We start from the raw sequence: 14,775 nt of genomic DNA, 5'->3' as shown, positions 1-14,775 counted from the left end.
TGGGATCAGACAATGGTGCGCATTGGAGAGGACGAGGGGCGTGCCAAAGGTGCTCGCTGCACATGCTTAGAAGCTGTGAACAATCCCTGCTTTTCTCTGTGTGCGGAATAAAGTACATGCATTTGTGTTAGGGTCACCTGTGGAAGCTTTGTAATTGAGAGTGGCAGGCATGGGGAAAACATAGCAGTGATAATGCAGCCTGATCTGGTATCCATGGGCTGATGTCTGTCATCCACGTTAATTTGGAATGTCCTGTACAGGCTGCATTGTCTCCCCTCTGCCCCCTTTCTGGGATGTACTGAAAATGTAGAGGGGGGAGAACACCTCAAAGAGCGGGAAAGTATTTTGACTAATGAATCCATATTAAATTATCTTGTGTACCTTGATAGATGGATGGTAGCTTAGTAGTCGCTTACAGTTGGATCTGGAATGATCAGTGTTGAACTATGACTCTGGAATGCTTCAAAAATCTTTTTAGCTAGAACAACAGTAGCACAAAAGGAGTGAGTCTGTACGGCATAAGCGATGCTACTTCAATCAGACCACTTTCAGCTGGCTTAAAAACTACTCTCTCTCCAGTCAGTGTGTTACGACTAATGTTCAGCGCCATCTCTCTTCTCCCTCTTCTTTGGATGAGAGGAAGGTGCAGCTTTTGTTTCTGAAGAATGAATGGAGGGTTGATCATCACTCACTGTGCTTTGGCAGCACAGTTCGCAAAGCCCTATTCCCAAAAGGCGAAGAGCCGGGCATTGCGGAGTCTGTCTCCTAATTTATTCAACCAGGCTATAACTTATTCTGACTGAGCTGTAACTGGGACAAACATCTCTTCTCTCTTACCTAACAATGTGCTTTTTTGTTCTTCAGAGTCCTTTTGGAGGAGAGGCAAAGCAAACTGCGGCATGCACAGTAGTGTCTATTTAAGGGGCAGTTTTATTTCAAGTGCTTTGGTTACCAAATACAACTTGCCTTGCAAGGAAATAAAATTTAATGAGATAATTTACTATAATTGCATAAATGGAATATTTGAAGAGTAATTGATTATACAACTGCTTTAATATATAAAATTGTTCCTATATGTGAAAACATTTTGGTAGTAACTTCTTATGGTATTTACTGACATACCATGGCATCACTGAAAGTGCAACCCTCAGAATACATAGGAATTGCTGAGATTTTCCTTTGGATATTTGTCCTGTCTGTGGCATTAAGATTTATTTTAGTGCACTCATATCCATAAGTTCAAGGGACGCGGGTGGCACTGTGGGTTAAACTACAGAGCCTAGGACTTGCCGATCAGAAGGTCGGCAGTTCGAATCCCCATGATGTGGTGAGCTCCCATTGCTCGGTCCCTGCTCCTGCCAACCTAGCAGTTCGAAAGCACATCAAAGTGCAAGTAGATAAATAGGTACTGCTCTGGCGGGAAGGTAAACGGTGTTTCTGTGCGCTGCTCTGGTTCGCCAGAAGCAGCTTAGTCATGCTGGCCACATGACCCGGAAGCTGTACGCTGGCTCCCTCAGCCAATAAAGCGAGATGAGCGTCGCAACCCCAGAGTTGGCCACGACTGGACCTAATGGTCAGGGGTCCCTTTACCTTACCTTTACCTTTTATCCATAAGTTCAATAGGACCCTGTGTGGTCTTTCTGAACACCGAATCTCAAATAAATATAGTTTAATATATTTGCTCTTCCATTTTTTTTTTTTTAAAGCTCTGTAGTTGAAATAGCAAATAAAATGGGTATATGTATTTTGTTTGTTTATGTAGTTGCCTCACTGCTGCTTATAATTTTTTTCATTCCTTGTTGTTTGCTTCCAGGTTACCATTAAGAATATTGAACGAGAGCTCATCTGCCCAGCATGCAAGGAGTTATTTACCCATCCACTTATACTCCCTTGTCAACATAGTATCTGCCACAAATGCGTAAAAGAAATCCTCTACTTTACGCTTGAAGATTCGTTCAATGATGCTGCCTCAGAGACCTCCAATCAAAGTAGCCCTCGCAACCGAATGCATTCCCCTAGCTTGGATAGAATTGACAGGGTTAATAGATCAGGTATGTAAAAGTAACGCTGTGATTAGTGGATTGCAAAATTTATTTGGAACAAGCCAAATCTTTTCTTTTTTTTAAATTGTAACCTTCCTTAGTGTTCTGTAGGTAGTTCTTATTATTGTCAAGATGTATTAATATTATTATTAGATTTGCAGTGAAGTGGGCTGGATCACACATGTAGTGGTGGCTGGTTCCCAAAGGAACAGAAGGCAGGGAGACCAAAAGTAATGAAGCCAAGGCCAATGACAGGCAGAGCCAACTATTTCAAATTTTGTCCCCATCCTCCTCCCTGCTGAAATTTACAAGAGCATTGCTGCGACTAAGGAGGAGGACTGGTTGTAGGTAAGAAGACAGGCAGGTAGAGACTGACTGGGGCAGTTCCCCATTTGCCCTAATAAACCAGAGCCCATTGCATATTTCTAGTAGTATCGCAATTGGGTTTACATTCCCTGTAATTGACTTTGCTAAGCATATATTTTGTGTTTGTGCTGATTTAATTTCTAGACCTTTTAGAGCACCCCTAAATCCATCTTACTGGAAATAAGCCCTGCTCATCAGTTATTCGAAAAAGGAGTGTTTAGGATCATGGCTTTAATCCCCCACTCATTTCTACGCTCCGCTATATCTGGTTTGCCGTGTGATGCTGAAATTGTTCACAAAGCCAACTAAAATTGCCAGATAACATTTTAGACATGTACTGTACTGGGTAAGACAATTTGTCCACCTGCCATTTATGTAGACAACAGTATTGCCTACTTTGATTTGCAACAGTTCTTCAGGATCTGAGGCAGAGGTCTTTCCCATCACCTGCTATCTGATCCTTTTAACTGGAGATTTCCCAGGGATCTTGCGTTCTTCCTTGTACTTTTGGTAGTTGCAGTCCTGACACACCGGAAACTAAATTTTACTAGTATTGTTACTGGGGTAGATGCCATAACTGGAATACCTTGTGTTTTCAAAAGGGCTTATATGACTGTTTGCATATGTTAAACTTTTACTTACTAAATCTATATGTGCTGCTGCTGTTATAAAGTGCCTAAGTAGGGCTATGAACTATTGGCTAGTTAACTGGTTCTGGGTTTGTGTTTGGATATAGAGTTATGAATAATCTCCTTATGGTAAGTAAGTCTGAGGTTACATTGATTGTCCAAGACAATATAAATGGTATTATAATTAACCAATAATAAATGCTTCAAAATGTAACAGTTCTTAAAAGAAACAAGATCTGTACTGTATTAAAATAAACCCTCATCTTTTAATTAGAGATATTGACAACTTGATATTAGTAGTCATGATAAGATGAAATCAAGCTCTCTTCCCCCCCAATGCCTCATAACAATTGTGCAGCCTGATCTGGTCCTTGTTTACTCAGAAGTAAGTCCCCTCAAACACAGTGGAACTTACATGCAAGTAAGTGTGCATGCAGTTACAACCTAATCCATTTTTCTGTTCTGCAGTGGGAAGAAGGGCACCTGACCCATTATTTTAAGTATACCATAGTAAACCAGCTTCTAAAAACAATTTTCTGTTCATTGTTTACAGCCTCACAGAGGAGGTCTCTTGGGTGCAGAGGTAGAAATGCTTCACTTTTGTTTGGCAGTAGTTAGTATTTGGCTCTTGTAATAAATATGTTTGCCTATACTTCTCTTAGACATCAGTGGTCAAGTCCAAGCTTAGTGAGTGGATAAAGGTAATATTGTTGAGGAACTATTACTCTCATTTTTGTGGAACAGATGTGAAGGTCAACTGGATTCAAGAGTGCAACTTGGTAGCTCTTATTGCATGATCTAAAAAAATCAATACAAATAAAAGAATATCCTTTAGGAATAACCACAATGCAATTCTCTGTGTTTCTACTGAGGAGTAAGTCCCATTGAATTTAATGGAGTTTACTGCTGGATAAATGGTATAGTATTGCAGCCCCATTGGCAAGGTCACACTTAGATTGCTGGCTAAATTGGAAATAGTATTATTGTTTGTTGGACAAACTCTGCTTAATCTTAACTATTTTTAGTGTACACAAGCCAACTTAAAGGGTGGAATTCAGCATAGCACTAAGAAAATCATTCCATCAGAATGGAAGCATTTCTGCAATGGAAGCAGTGTCCTCCAACAGCATGCTATACTGGGGCTTCTCCCAACCCCCCTGAGCAGATTTGGGGAGGGTGCAGGGGGAGTTTGTTGCACTAACTTCACCTTCTCCACAAGAGGTCTGGAGGGTGGCAACAGGAGAACAGGCATTTTCTGCTCTGGCTCTTTTGTTTGTGGAATTCTCCCCCCCCTCCCGGGAGGCTCGCCTGACACCTTTGTTACATATCTGTAGGCAAACACTTTTTCTCCAAACAAGAGAATTGCTTGTTCTTCAGTCTCCCCTTCCCATTAAAGACTCTCAGAAGTACCGTATTTTCCCGTGTATAAGATGATGCTTTTTGCTAAAAAAAAAAATTAGGCAAAAATTGGGTGTCGTCTTATACACGGATGGGAGAAAGTGTGATTAATGGCAGCAGCAAGCAGGAGATTGGCAGCGGCGATTGGGCGGGTGATTGATGGCTGCGGCAAGGCCTGCTGGCGATTGGATGTGGCTATTGGGGGCTGTGGTGAGGCAGGCAGGCAATTGGCTGTGGCAAGTGGGCGGGTGGGCTGTTGGTGGTGGCGAGCGGGCGGACAGTTGGCGGCTGCGGCGAGGTGTGCGATCGGCAGTGGCTGTGGCAAGCGATTGGCAGAAGTGACCCCCCCCCCAGCTAAACAACTTAATTTCTTAATTTTGGGTTAAAAAAACCAGGCATTGTCTTATACATGGAGGCGTCTTATACACAGAAAAATACGGTACTTTCTACTTCACTGATATCCCATGTTGTGCTTGAAAATACAGATTACAAAATATTTGACTTACCGATACATATATATTCTCCTTTTAAAGTGCATCTTGTGAGGATGAATGCATTCCAGAGTGACATGAATGGAACTGAAAAAGGGTTCCAATGCTAAATCGATTAGTAAAATTTATTAACCTTCAAGGAAAACAACATTGCCATAATGTAAATAAAGGTTTCTCAAAATTTGATTCCTAAACTGTCACTGAATACCTGCGTATCCTTAAGGGAAATATTTTATCTGAGGAGAGCAAGCATTCAGTTTTGAACTTGAATCCAGCTGACCTTAAAACATAGTTTTGTTTCAAAACACACCCTGGAAATTTACTCTTTATTCTTCATTATGCTGGTGATATTGCTTATTAAAAAATGTAAGTTGAATTAAAGATGTGTTATCCCTTTTCTAGTTCTTCTGGCTTTTGCTGTAGGAAATCATACTTTTAAACAGTGAGAATGTTTTTTCTTAAGAAAAAAACACACCCACACACAAACCTATTGTGGGGACGAGAAGGCTCTGTTGCCTCATTGCATATGTGTAAAAGAGCATGAATTGCAGCTATTAATACTACCCTTGCCATGCATGTGGGAAGAAGATTAAAGTAGGTGGTAGTAAGGACCTATTTGCAGCAAAAAATTTTTTTGGGTCAAATTCTGCATTTATATTTGCATGGAGGAAAAAAGTGGGCAGAGTACAGTTATTGCAATATTTTCCCCCTGTGTTTAAAATATGTACATAGTACTTTCCTAATCAAATTTCCAAAGCAATTTAGAGCAAAATTAATTATAAATCAATAATAAAATTGGCGAAACAAAACCCTGTAAAAAGCGATTTAAAGCAGAGCAAGGCAATAAAAGTAGTAGTCACTCAAACTTTGGAAAATAAAAAGGTATTGGCTTGTTGCCTAATGATAAAATACAGTGGTACCTCGGGTTACATATGCTTCAGGTTACACACTCCACTAAGCCAGAAATAGTGCTTCAGGTTAAGAACTTTGCTTCAGGATAAGAACAGAAATCGGGCTCCGGCGGCGCAGCGGCAGCAGGAGGCCCCATTAGCTAAAGTGGTGCTTCAGGTTAAGAACAGTTTCAGGTTAAGAACGGACCTCTGGAACAAATTAAGTACTTAACCTGAGGTACCACTGTATTTGTTGCCAGCCAAATCTGCCTGCAACAAGTGATGACGTTTGAAAACTTGCTCCCTGGTTGCTACTTACTTAACCCCTTGAAGGTTGGTGCACCTGAGGATATCTAACACACTAGCAGTACTCATAAATTTTAGACAGGTCCATACGGATGAAAACAGTCTTTCAAGTACCAAGATCCCAATATGACACGGCTTGCCTAAGTTAAAAATAGGGCTGCTGTGTTCTGAACCAGTTGGAAGTTTCTGAACTCTCATCAACCAGATATGAAAAAAGTTTAGCCTTGTTTTGGACTACAACTTGCATAGTCCTCACAATTGGCCATGCTGCCTGGGGCTGATGGGAGTTGTAGTCCAAAGCACCTGGAGGGCGCCACGTTGGCTAGCCCTGGTCTGCAACAAAAGTCATGTGATACTTAAAGAAAAATGTACCCGTTTGTTATGGCATAAGGATTTGTGGATTAATGCCCACTTTGCCATTAAGGTGTTACAGACGCTTTGGATGTGAAATATGATTGAAGGCACATAAGGCTAATATAACATGAGCACTGCATATTAACATTAAATTCTACCACATTAATCATATCATATTTTCAAAAACAAATAACGAAGCAAAGGAAGTAGCCAGTGGCTTCCCTACTAAAAGTGGAGGATTGCCAATTTTGGTGCTCTTCCCCAATTTTTTTTTTAATGGGCTCTTTTGCAGCTGTGTGAACCAGAGTAAAATGCTATGTAAAAGTTTTCTCTAAGCAAAGATAAATAGACTACATGAAAAGGGATGGAACATCTTAGATCTTTTATATTTACGAATCATCAGCATGGTGTCACCAGTATGTATGTAAAAGCATGCCTTCATTATCATGCTTCTCCTTATTTTTAATTAATTGATATAAAGACCACATAACTGTGTTATCTAACTCTATATTTTAGCCTGAACTATAGGGTTCACACCTGCCAACACTTCAGAAGCATGCTACTGGCTAAGCATTTCAGATTGCATTGTTTAAACTTGACCACTGCATCACAGTTATTTATTTTTTTAAATTGGATTCCGTTTTTTTGCCTGCTTAATTGCCATTTTAAATAGTCAATAGTTTGAATATAAGTGATATTAGTTGCCTGCTGTACTAGCCAACATATGACTGCTGCTGTGGCATCTGCTTTTAATTGCATGTTGCATGTTATTATTATTTTTTTACTTTAAAGGTCTTGAGTTATTCAGTGTCTGCAATTAACATACTGCATGTATGCCTTGTTGCAGGGCATGTGGCTTTTGAGATTAAACTTGTTTAATGTACAGGCATGCTTTAGGGTTCCTTGATCAAATTATAATGCACTCATCACTATAATTGCATATTTTTCTATGAATCTAAGGGTAGACATCTTTTTTTTTTTTTTTTTTTTAAAGCAATTTATTAAATTTTACAATAAAAATAGACATGATAAACAATGTAACATCATTCTTGACATATTTTCACATTTTCTTTGGACTTCCTCACATCTCCCGCTCCCATTTTCATCGTTGAAACATTTTGTCAGCAATTTATCATCTTATTTAAAATCTTATATCCCTTCTATATTTCATAATCATATAATTCTCAAAAGGAGCTAAGTTTTCACAGTCTTACTTATTTTCTTAAAAAAAAAAAACTTCTAAATTTAGTGGTGCTCAGTTGTTTTAGTCTAGCATCTTATTTAGCATTCACTCAAATTACAATGCTTTTGTAAATAGTTCTTAAATTTCTTCCATTCCTCCTCAATCCTCTCTTCTCCCAGGTCACGGATTCTGCCAGTCATTTCAGCCAGTTCCATGTAGTCTATCAGTTGTATCTGCCATTCTTCCAGTGTGGGTAGATCTTGAGTTTTCCAGTGTTTTGCGAGAAGTATCCTTGCTGCTGTTGTTGCATACATAAAAAATGTCTGGTCCTTCTTTGCCACCCCTTGGCCGACAATACCCAAAAGGAAAGCCTCTGGTTTCTTAGTGAAGGTATATTTAAATACCTTTTTCAGTTCATTATAAATCATTTCCCAGAACGCCTTCACTTTAGGGCAAGTCCACCAGAGGTGGAAGAACGTTCCCTCGCACTCTTTGCATTTCCAACACTTATTATCAGACAGGTGGTAAATTTTAGCAAGTTTGACTGGGGTCATATACCATCTATAAATCATTTTCATTACATTTTCTTTCAGGGCGTTACATGCAGTAAATTTCAATCCATTACTCCACAACCTCTCCCAGTCCTCAAACATGATATTATGCCCAATGTCCTGTGCCCACCTTATCATAGCCGATTTAACCGTTTCGTCTTGTGTATTCCATTTCAACAGCAAGTTATACATCCTTGAAAGTACCTTAATCTTTGGTTCTAACAATTCTGTTTCTAGTTTCGATTTCTCCACCTGGAACCCTAATTTCTTATCATTTTTAAAAACTTCTTTGATCTGAGCGTAGTGTAACCAATCTCGCACTTTGTCTTTCATTTTCTCTAGACTCTGCAATTTCCATTTGTCTCCATCCTTTTCTAGTATTTCCCAATATTTTGGCCATTTAGCCTCCATATTGGGTCTTTTTCGGGCCTTGGCTTCCAAAGGTGAAAGCCACCTTGGTGTTTTATTTTCCAGCAAGTCTTTATATTTTGACCAGACATTAAACAATGATTTTCTGACAATATGGTTCTTAAAGGCCTTGTTTGCTTTCACCTTGTCATACCATAAATATGCATGCCATCCAAAAGTATTGTTAAACCCTTCCAAATCTAACACATCAGTGTCTTCAAGAAGTAGCCAGTCTTTTAGCCAGCAAAACGCTGCGGCTTCGTAATACAACTTTAAGTCTGGCAGGGCAAAGCCCCCTCTTTGTTTTGCATCGGTTAATATCTTAAACTTAATTCTGGGCTTTTTGCCCTGCCAGACAAACTTGGAAATGTCTCTCTGCCACTTCTGAAAGCACTCCGTTTTGTCCAAAACCTGAAGTGTTTGAAATAAGAACAACATCCTTGGCAATACATTCATCTTAATAGCAGCAATTCGGCCTAACAAAGAAAGTTTCAATTTTGACCAACTATCTAAGTCTCTCTTAATTTCTGTCCAACATTTTTCATAATTATCCTTAAATAGACTTAGATTTTTTGCTGTTATGTTTACCCCTAGGTATTTTACTTTTTTCACCACATTAAGTTCCATCTCATTCTGAAACCGTTCTGACTCTGTATTAGTCAAGTTTTTCCCCAAAACCTTAGTTTTCTGTTTATTTAATTTAAATCCAGCCACCCGACCAAAGTCATTAATCAGTTGTAATACTCTTTTCGTACTGGGTTCTGGCTTCTGCAAGGTCAAAACCAGGTCATCTGCAAAAGCTTTTAATTTATATTGTTTCTGACCGACCTGAATTCCTTCCACCAACTGATCCCTTCTAATCATGTTCAATAGCACTTCCAGAACCGAAATAAATAACAAAGGGGAGATAGGGCAACCTTGTCGTGTCCCTTTTTCAATTTTAAACTCTTCCGTAACCACATTATTAACTATCAGTTTAGCTTTCTGTTCTGAATATATCGCCTCAATCCCATTCTCAAAACCCCGTCCCACTCCCATCTCTTTTAAATTTCCCATCATAAATTTCCAGGAGATATTGTCAAAGGCCTTCTCCGCATCTATAAAAATTAAAACTGCTTTTGTATTTATATCTGTTTGCAAAAGTTCCAAAATGTCAATAATGTTCCTTGTATTAGCAAACAGATGTCTTCCTGGGAGAAAGCCAGCCTGGTCCTTATGAATTACTTCATTTAAAACTTTTTTAAATCTATTTGCCAAAATGTCTGCAAATATTTTGTAATCCACATTTAAGAGAGAGATGGGACGGTAGTTCTTAAGTTGTGTCTTTTCAGCTTCCGACTTTGGTATTAATGTGATAAACGCTTCCTTCCACGACTCCGGTGCCCTCCTCCCCTCCATAATTTCATTGCTGACCTCCATCAAAGGTTGTATCAAGTAGTCTTTCAATGTCTTATAGTACTTGGAGGTCAGCCCATCTGGTCCTGGAGATTTGCCAAGTTGCATGTTCTGGATAGCTTGTTCGATCTCCTGTCGTGTTATTTTAGAATTCAGGATTGTCCTATTTTCTTGTGACAATTTAGATAATCCGTTTTTTGCCAAAAATTGTTTAATCTCAACATCATCTTGCGGCCCTTGGGTGTATAGTTTTTTGAAGTATCTCTGGAAACACTTTCTAATGTCCACTGGATTCTGAATGTTTTTTCCATCAACCTCTAAGTTTGTAACAGTATTTAATCTTTGTCTTCTCTTCAACTGCCAAGCTAGCAGTTTTCCACATTTATTCGCCGACTCAAACGTTTTTTGTTTCATTAATTTAACCTTCCATTCAATTTCCTGATTTATCAATTTAGAATATTGTGTTTGATAGAGTTTAATTTCTCTCAGAGTTGGCTGTGACTTCGGATTCACTCTTAGTTTCTTCTCTAATTCTTTTATTTTATCCAAGATCTTATCTTTTTTCTCATTTTGTGTTCTTTTCTTCACTGCATTCTGTTGTATCAAGAATCCCCTCATTACAGCTTTGCTTGCGTCCCAGATTATTCTTTTTTCCACCATATTATTCATGTTTATCTCAAAATAATCCTTCAAAACTTTTTGGGCCTTCTTGGTAATTTCCTGATCTCTAAACAAATTGTCATTCATCTTCCATCTAAAGGATCCAGTTGGTAATAGTGTCATATCCATCTTTACTGCATTATGGTCGGAGCAGGTCTTTGGGCAGATTTCCACTTTTCTGACCTTAGGTGCCAGGCCTCTAGAAATCCATATTTGGTCGATTCTTGTCCAGGTCAGTTGGGCTTCAGAAAAGAATGTTCCCTCTCTTCCTAGTGGGTTCTTTGTCCTCCAAATGTCAATCAAATCCATATTGTCAGTCATTTCAAAAAAGGTTTTAGGTAGTCTGCCGTCTTTTGTAACATTTTGACTTTGTGACTTGTCCATGTTAGTTGATACGACCCCATTCATATCTCCCATCATTATGATGTTGTTGTGGTCTAGATAGTCCAGCATTGTCTCCTGCAACTTCTTGTAAAATTCCGATTTCCCTTCATTAGGTGCATAGATTCCTAATATCAGCAGTTTCTCTCCTTGATATTGTATCTCAATAGCCAAAATTCTTCCATGTTCATCTTTAAATAGGAATTTAGGTGACAGGCTCTCTTTTGCATATATCACCACGCCTCTCTTCTTAACTTTGTCCGACGATACAAATTCCTGGCCCAATCTTTTATTTATTAACACTTTTCTGTGGAGCCTCGTCACATGTGTTTCTTGTAAACAAATAATGTCCAATTGTTCTTTTTTTAATATATGAAATATTTTCTTCCTTTTTTCCGGAATGTTACAACCATTAATATTCCAGCTCAACAGTTGCAGAGACATCCTGATCTATCTGGTTATTTTTCAAGGGGTGGTATCTTCTCAGGGTCTTCAGGTTCCACAGATGCTGATGTTGGTATTGGCGTTGCCTCAGGCCCGGAAGGTAGTTCAATTCTTTTTTGAAGGTCCTCTCCGTGTGTAGACAGGAATTTATCTCTCTCTTCCAGTGTTCTCACTTTGACCTTTCTCCCTCTAAAGGTAAAAGATAATCCTTGAGGAAATTCCCACCTGAATGGAATTGCGTTGCTCCTTAGTAGTTTAACAAGTTCAGAATAGGCGGTTCTAAGGTCAAGCAGTAGTCTTGGGATATCTTTATAAATTTCAATTCTTCTATCCAACACCTCCAGTGATTTTACAAAGTGTAGTCCCAAAATCTTATCCCTTTCCTCCTTTGATCTCAATGTTATCAAACAGTCTCTGGGCCTCTCCTTCTTTATGAATCTTCCAAGTCTGAAAGCTGACACAATTTTAAAGTCCTTTTCTTCCAAGTTCCAGAACTTGGAGAATTCTTTAGTCAAAAACTCAGTTAAATTTCCTTCTTCTGCCTCTTGTAGTGATCTAATCCTTAAGTTATTCTCACGATTTCGCAGTTCTATCATCGAGAGATAAATCTGGTGTTCCCCAACTTGTTTAGTGAGTGGTCTTACCTCTTGCTCTAAATTTTGAAATCTTTGTCTAGTGTCCTCAGTCAATTTCCGATTTTCTGCTGAGGCCTCAGTTAGCTGTCCAATTGCTTGTGCATTCTGTGTCACTTGTGTGGTTAATTTGTTTAAACATTCTGTATTTTTATCAATCTTTGCTGATTGGGCATCTGCTTTCTTGTCCAAAGCTTCCAATTTTTCAAAGATTTTATCTAGTATAGAGGCAGATGCTCCTGAGGCCATATCTTCCAATTGTAACTGCTCTGCTTCGCCCTCACCCTCCACTTCTGAGGGCAAAGCAGGCACAGATGATCTGCGTGTCTGTAAGGCTGAGGTTAGAGTTGTTAGAGTTGTTTGTTTAGCTCTCCCTCTTTTTCTTGTGCCACTCATTCCAACGTTATCTATCAGTCAAGGTCACACTGAGTTGTTCCCATGGGAATGGAAAGGTCCAGAGCAAGCAAACAGCAAGGGAATCGAAAGTAAAAAGTGTATGTAAAATCACTGTTATAATCCAGTCCTCTAGAGGGAGCTTGATCTATCTTTCAGAGTCTAAATTAATGTCCAAGAACCTTCAGATACAAATACTTAGCAGAGTTTATAAATGATTACCTTGTTGCAGACAGTGCTTATTTATTTCCAAAAAGAATGTTTCAAATTTAAAAGGTATCAATACCCTCAGATTGTTTCCAGTTCCAATATGCTGTATCCAAATCTGCAGTACTGACAGCTCCCTTAGTACTCAGGCAGCTCCTGACTCTGGGTTTCACCTTTAAATTTGTAATCCAATAAGAGGAGGAAAGTCAGGTACAAATAGAAATCCCAAATCTTTAACTTGAAGTCTTTACTTTAAAATGCAAGTTCAAATAGATGCTTAGATCTGTAAGACTTAAAGTCTCTTTCTTTTCAGCCTCCACTCCTCCAGCTGATTGCTTTTTTTCAAGTTCAATGGCTGCGGAAGACGGACTTCCTGCTTCCACGTCTCTCCGCTCACAGCCAAGTTCAAGCCAATTTAAATTTCCCTTTTAAAGTCTCAAATTCCGAGTGATTCAGTCTTTTACTCACAAATTAGTTGCTTTTTCGTCCGGATCCGTATTTTGGCAGGAAAAGGGATCAGCGCTCACCGACAGCAGCAGCGCGGCTTCGCTCCTCAGGCTGCGAAACAGCTCACAGCGCCGCAACCCCCCTCCGTGCTCCGGAGCCCCTTACGGGGTTCCTTCTGCACTTGGAGGGTCGCTCTAGGCGCCCACCGAGCCTCAAGACCCCAGGCTCTTGCCGCCTGGGGTTTTCCGATGTGGGTCTCCGCTTCGCCGTAGCGGACGACCCGTTGCCTGCGGAGCCTCCTCTCCCGTTCAGAAGAGGACCGCCATTGTCGTTCGCGCCGCCCCCGGAAGTCTAAGGGTAGACATCTTTCCTTGGAGTGTGGTCTTGGATGAGCTGCATTCACCTCTTTACCCTTGATAATTCACATAAAGGGGGTTTTGAGTTCTGAAGTGTACCTACAGCTAATAGAAAATATTGTTTTGAGGAGTAACTTTCTACTAAAAAATATTTCATATGGCCAATTCTCTGTTATAGGTTTGGATCCAGATTTCTCTTTTTTGTGTCAGGGATGAAGGAGTCCTCAAGATAAAGCCTAATGTTCTTAAAATATAGCTTTAGAACTAGGAAAAAGTTATATTGGCTTCTACTCTGCATACTTTAACCAACTAATTTGGAGGTAGCCACTTTGTGGCTGTGATACTACTATGCGTAGGGGTGACAGTATGTTTCCTGTATATAGGGTTGCTGCAGAGTCACAGAAGCCAATCCTGAATTTTATTTACTTTTACTATTTATTTTTTACAATTTATATACCACTTTTATTTAAAGTAATGTTTAAGCGGGTTGGAACCTAGATTTAAGACATTTTAAATAAAAAACTTAACACAAAAAATACCAGAGAATTTACACATTATGTAAGACACAATTAACTAAACGGAGTGTCTTCTTTAGCATAGAAATCAGCCACAAAATACAAAGAAAAGTGCATATTGTAAAACATAGTAAATGCTAAATAAAGTATTTTCTAAACATCAGCAGATAGGTTGCATCTGAAAATAAATATAATGTCCAATAATGATATTTAGGCAAAAGAAAAATTAACTCATACTACTCATACTTCCCAACCACCATACGCCAAATCAGTTAAACGATTAAACAAACCAGTCCCATCTAATTCCCAGCCCCATGGAATCTAAATACAGTTTTGTCCAGCTTCCTTGCAGGATCAATGCACTTGCATCAAACACATAAACACTCGAATTCACGATTCTAGCACATTTTCAGTTTGCACTGCACACAGCAACGACTAACATAATTCACTCTTGCATCCCAGAAGCGGTAGCAGCAGTCAACTTTTAGCCCTATGATAACAACGATGTGTCTCCTGAATCCAGTGTAATATCACCTTCATTTTCAGTTGGTTGAATCACATGATTTTTGTATAAAGTTGTATCTTGTTTTTGAGAAATGGCTCCTCATTTTTGAGAGATGGCTCCTATGCAGAAGAAGCAGAATTGCAAAGCATCTGCACTCTTCTCAGTACCTCAGCTTGCTTTGGAGAAAGATTCTTATACAGAAATGCTCTATATCTGAAAAAT

At 39.2% G+C, this 14,775-nt stretch overlaps 1 protein-coding gene across 8 annotated transcripts in view; it reads left to right on the top strand.

The window, feature by feature from the left end:
• Positions 1 to 14,775, top strand: part of TRIM36 (tripartite motif containing 36) — a 61,134-nt gene that overhangs the window by 15,232 nt on the left and 31,127 nt on the right. For all 8 annotated transcript variants that reach the window (XM_080972574.1, XM_080972578.1, XM_080972575.1 and 5 more), the window contains exon 2: positions 1,814 to 2,051. In XM_080972574.1, coding sequence (XP_080828700.1) covers positions 1,814 to 2,051 — 238 coding nt within the window. The remainder of the gene's footprint in view (positions 1 to 1,813; positions 2,052 to 14,775) is intronic.

This window comes from Podarcis pityusensis, assembly GCF_964106645.2.
Source record: "Podarcis pityusensis genome assembly, chromosome: 11".
In the NCBI taxonomy this organism is placed as follows: Eukaryota; Metazoa; Chordata; class Lepidosauria; order Squamata; family Lacertidae; genus Podarcis; species Podarcis pityusensis.
Note: the sequence above shows the minus strand (reverse complement) of the source record. Positions and strands in the feature narration are given on the sequence as shown.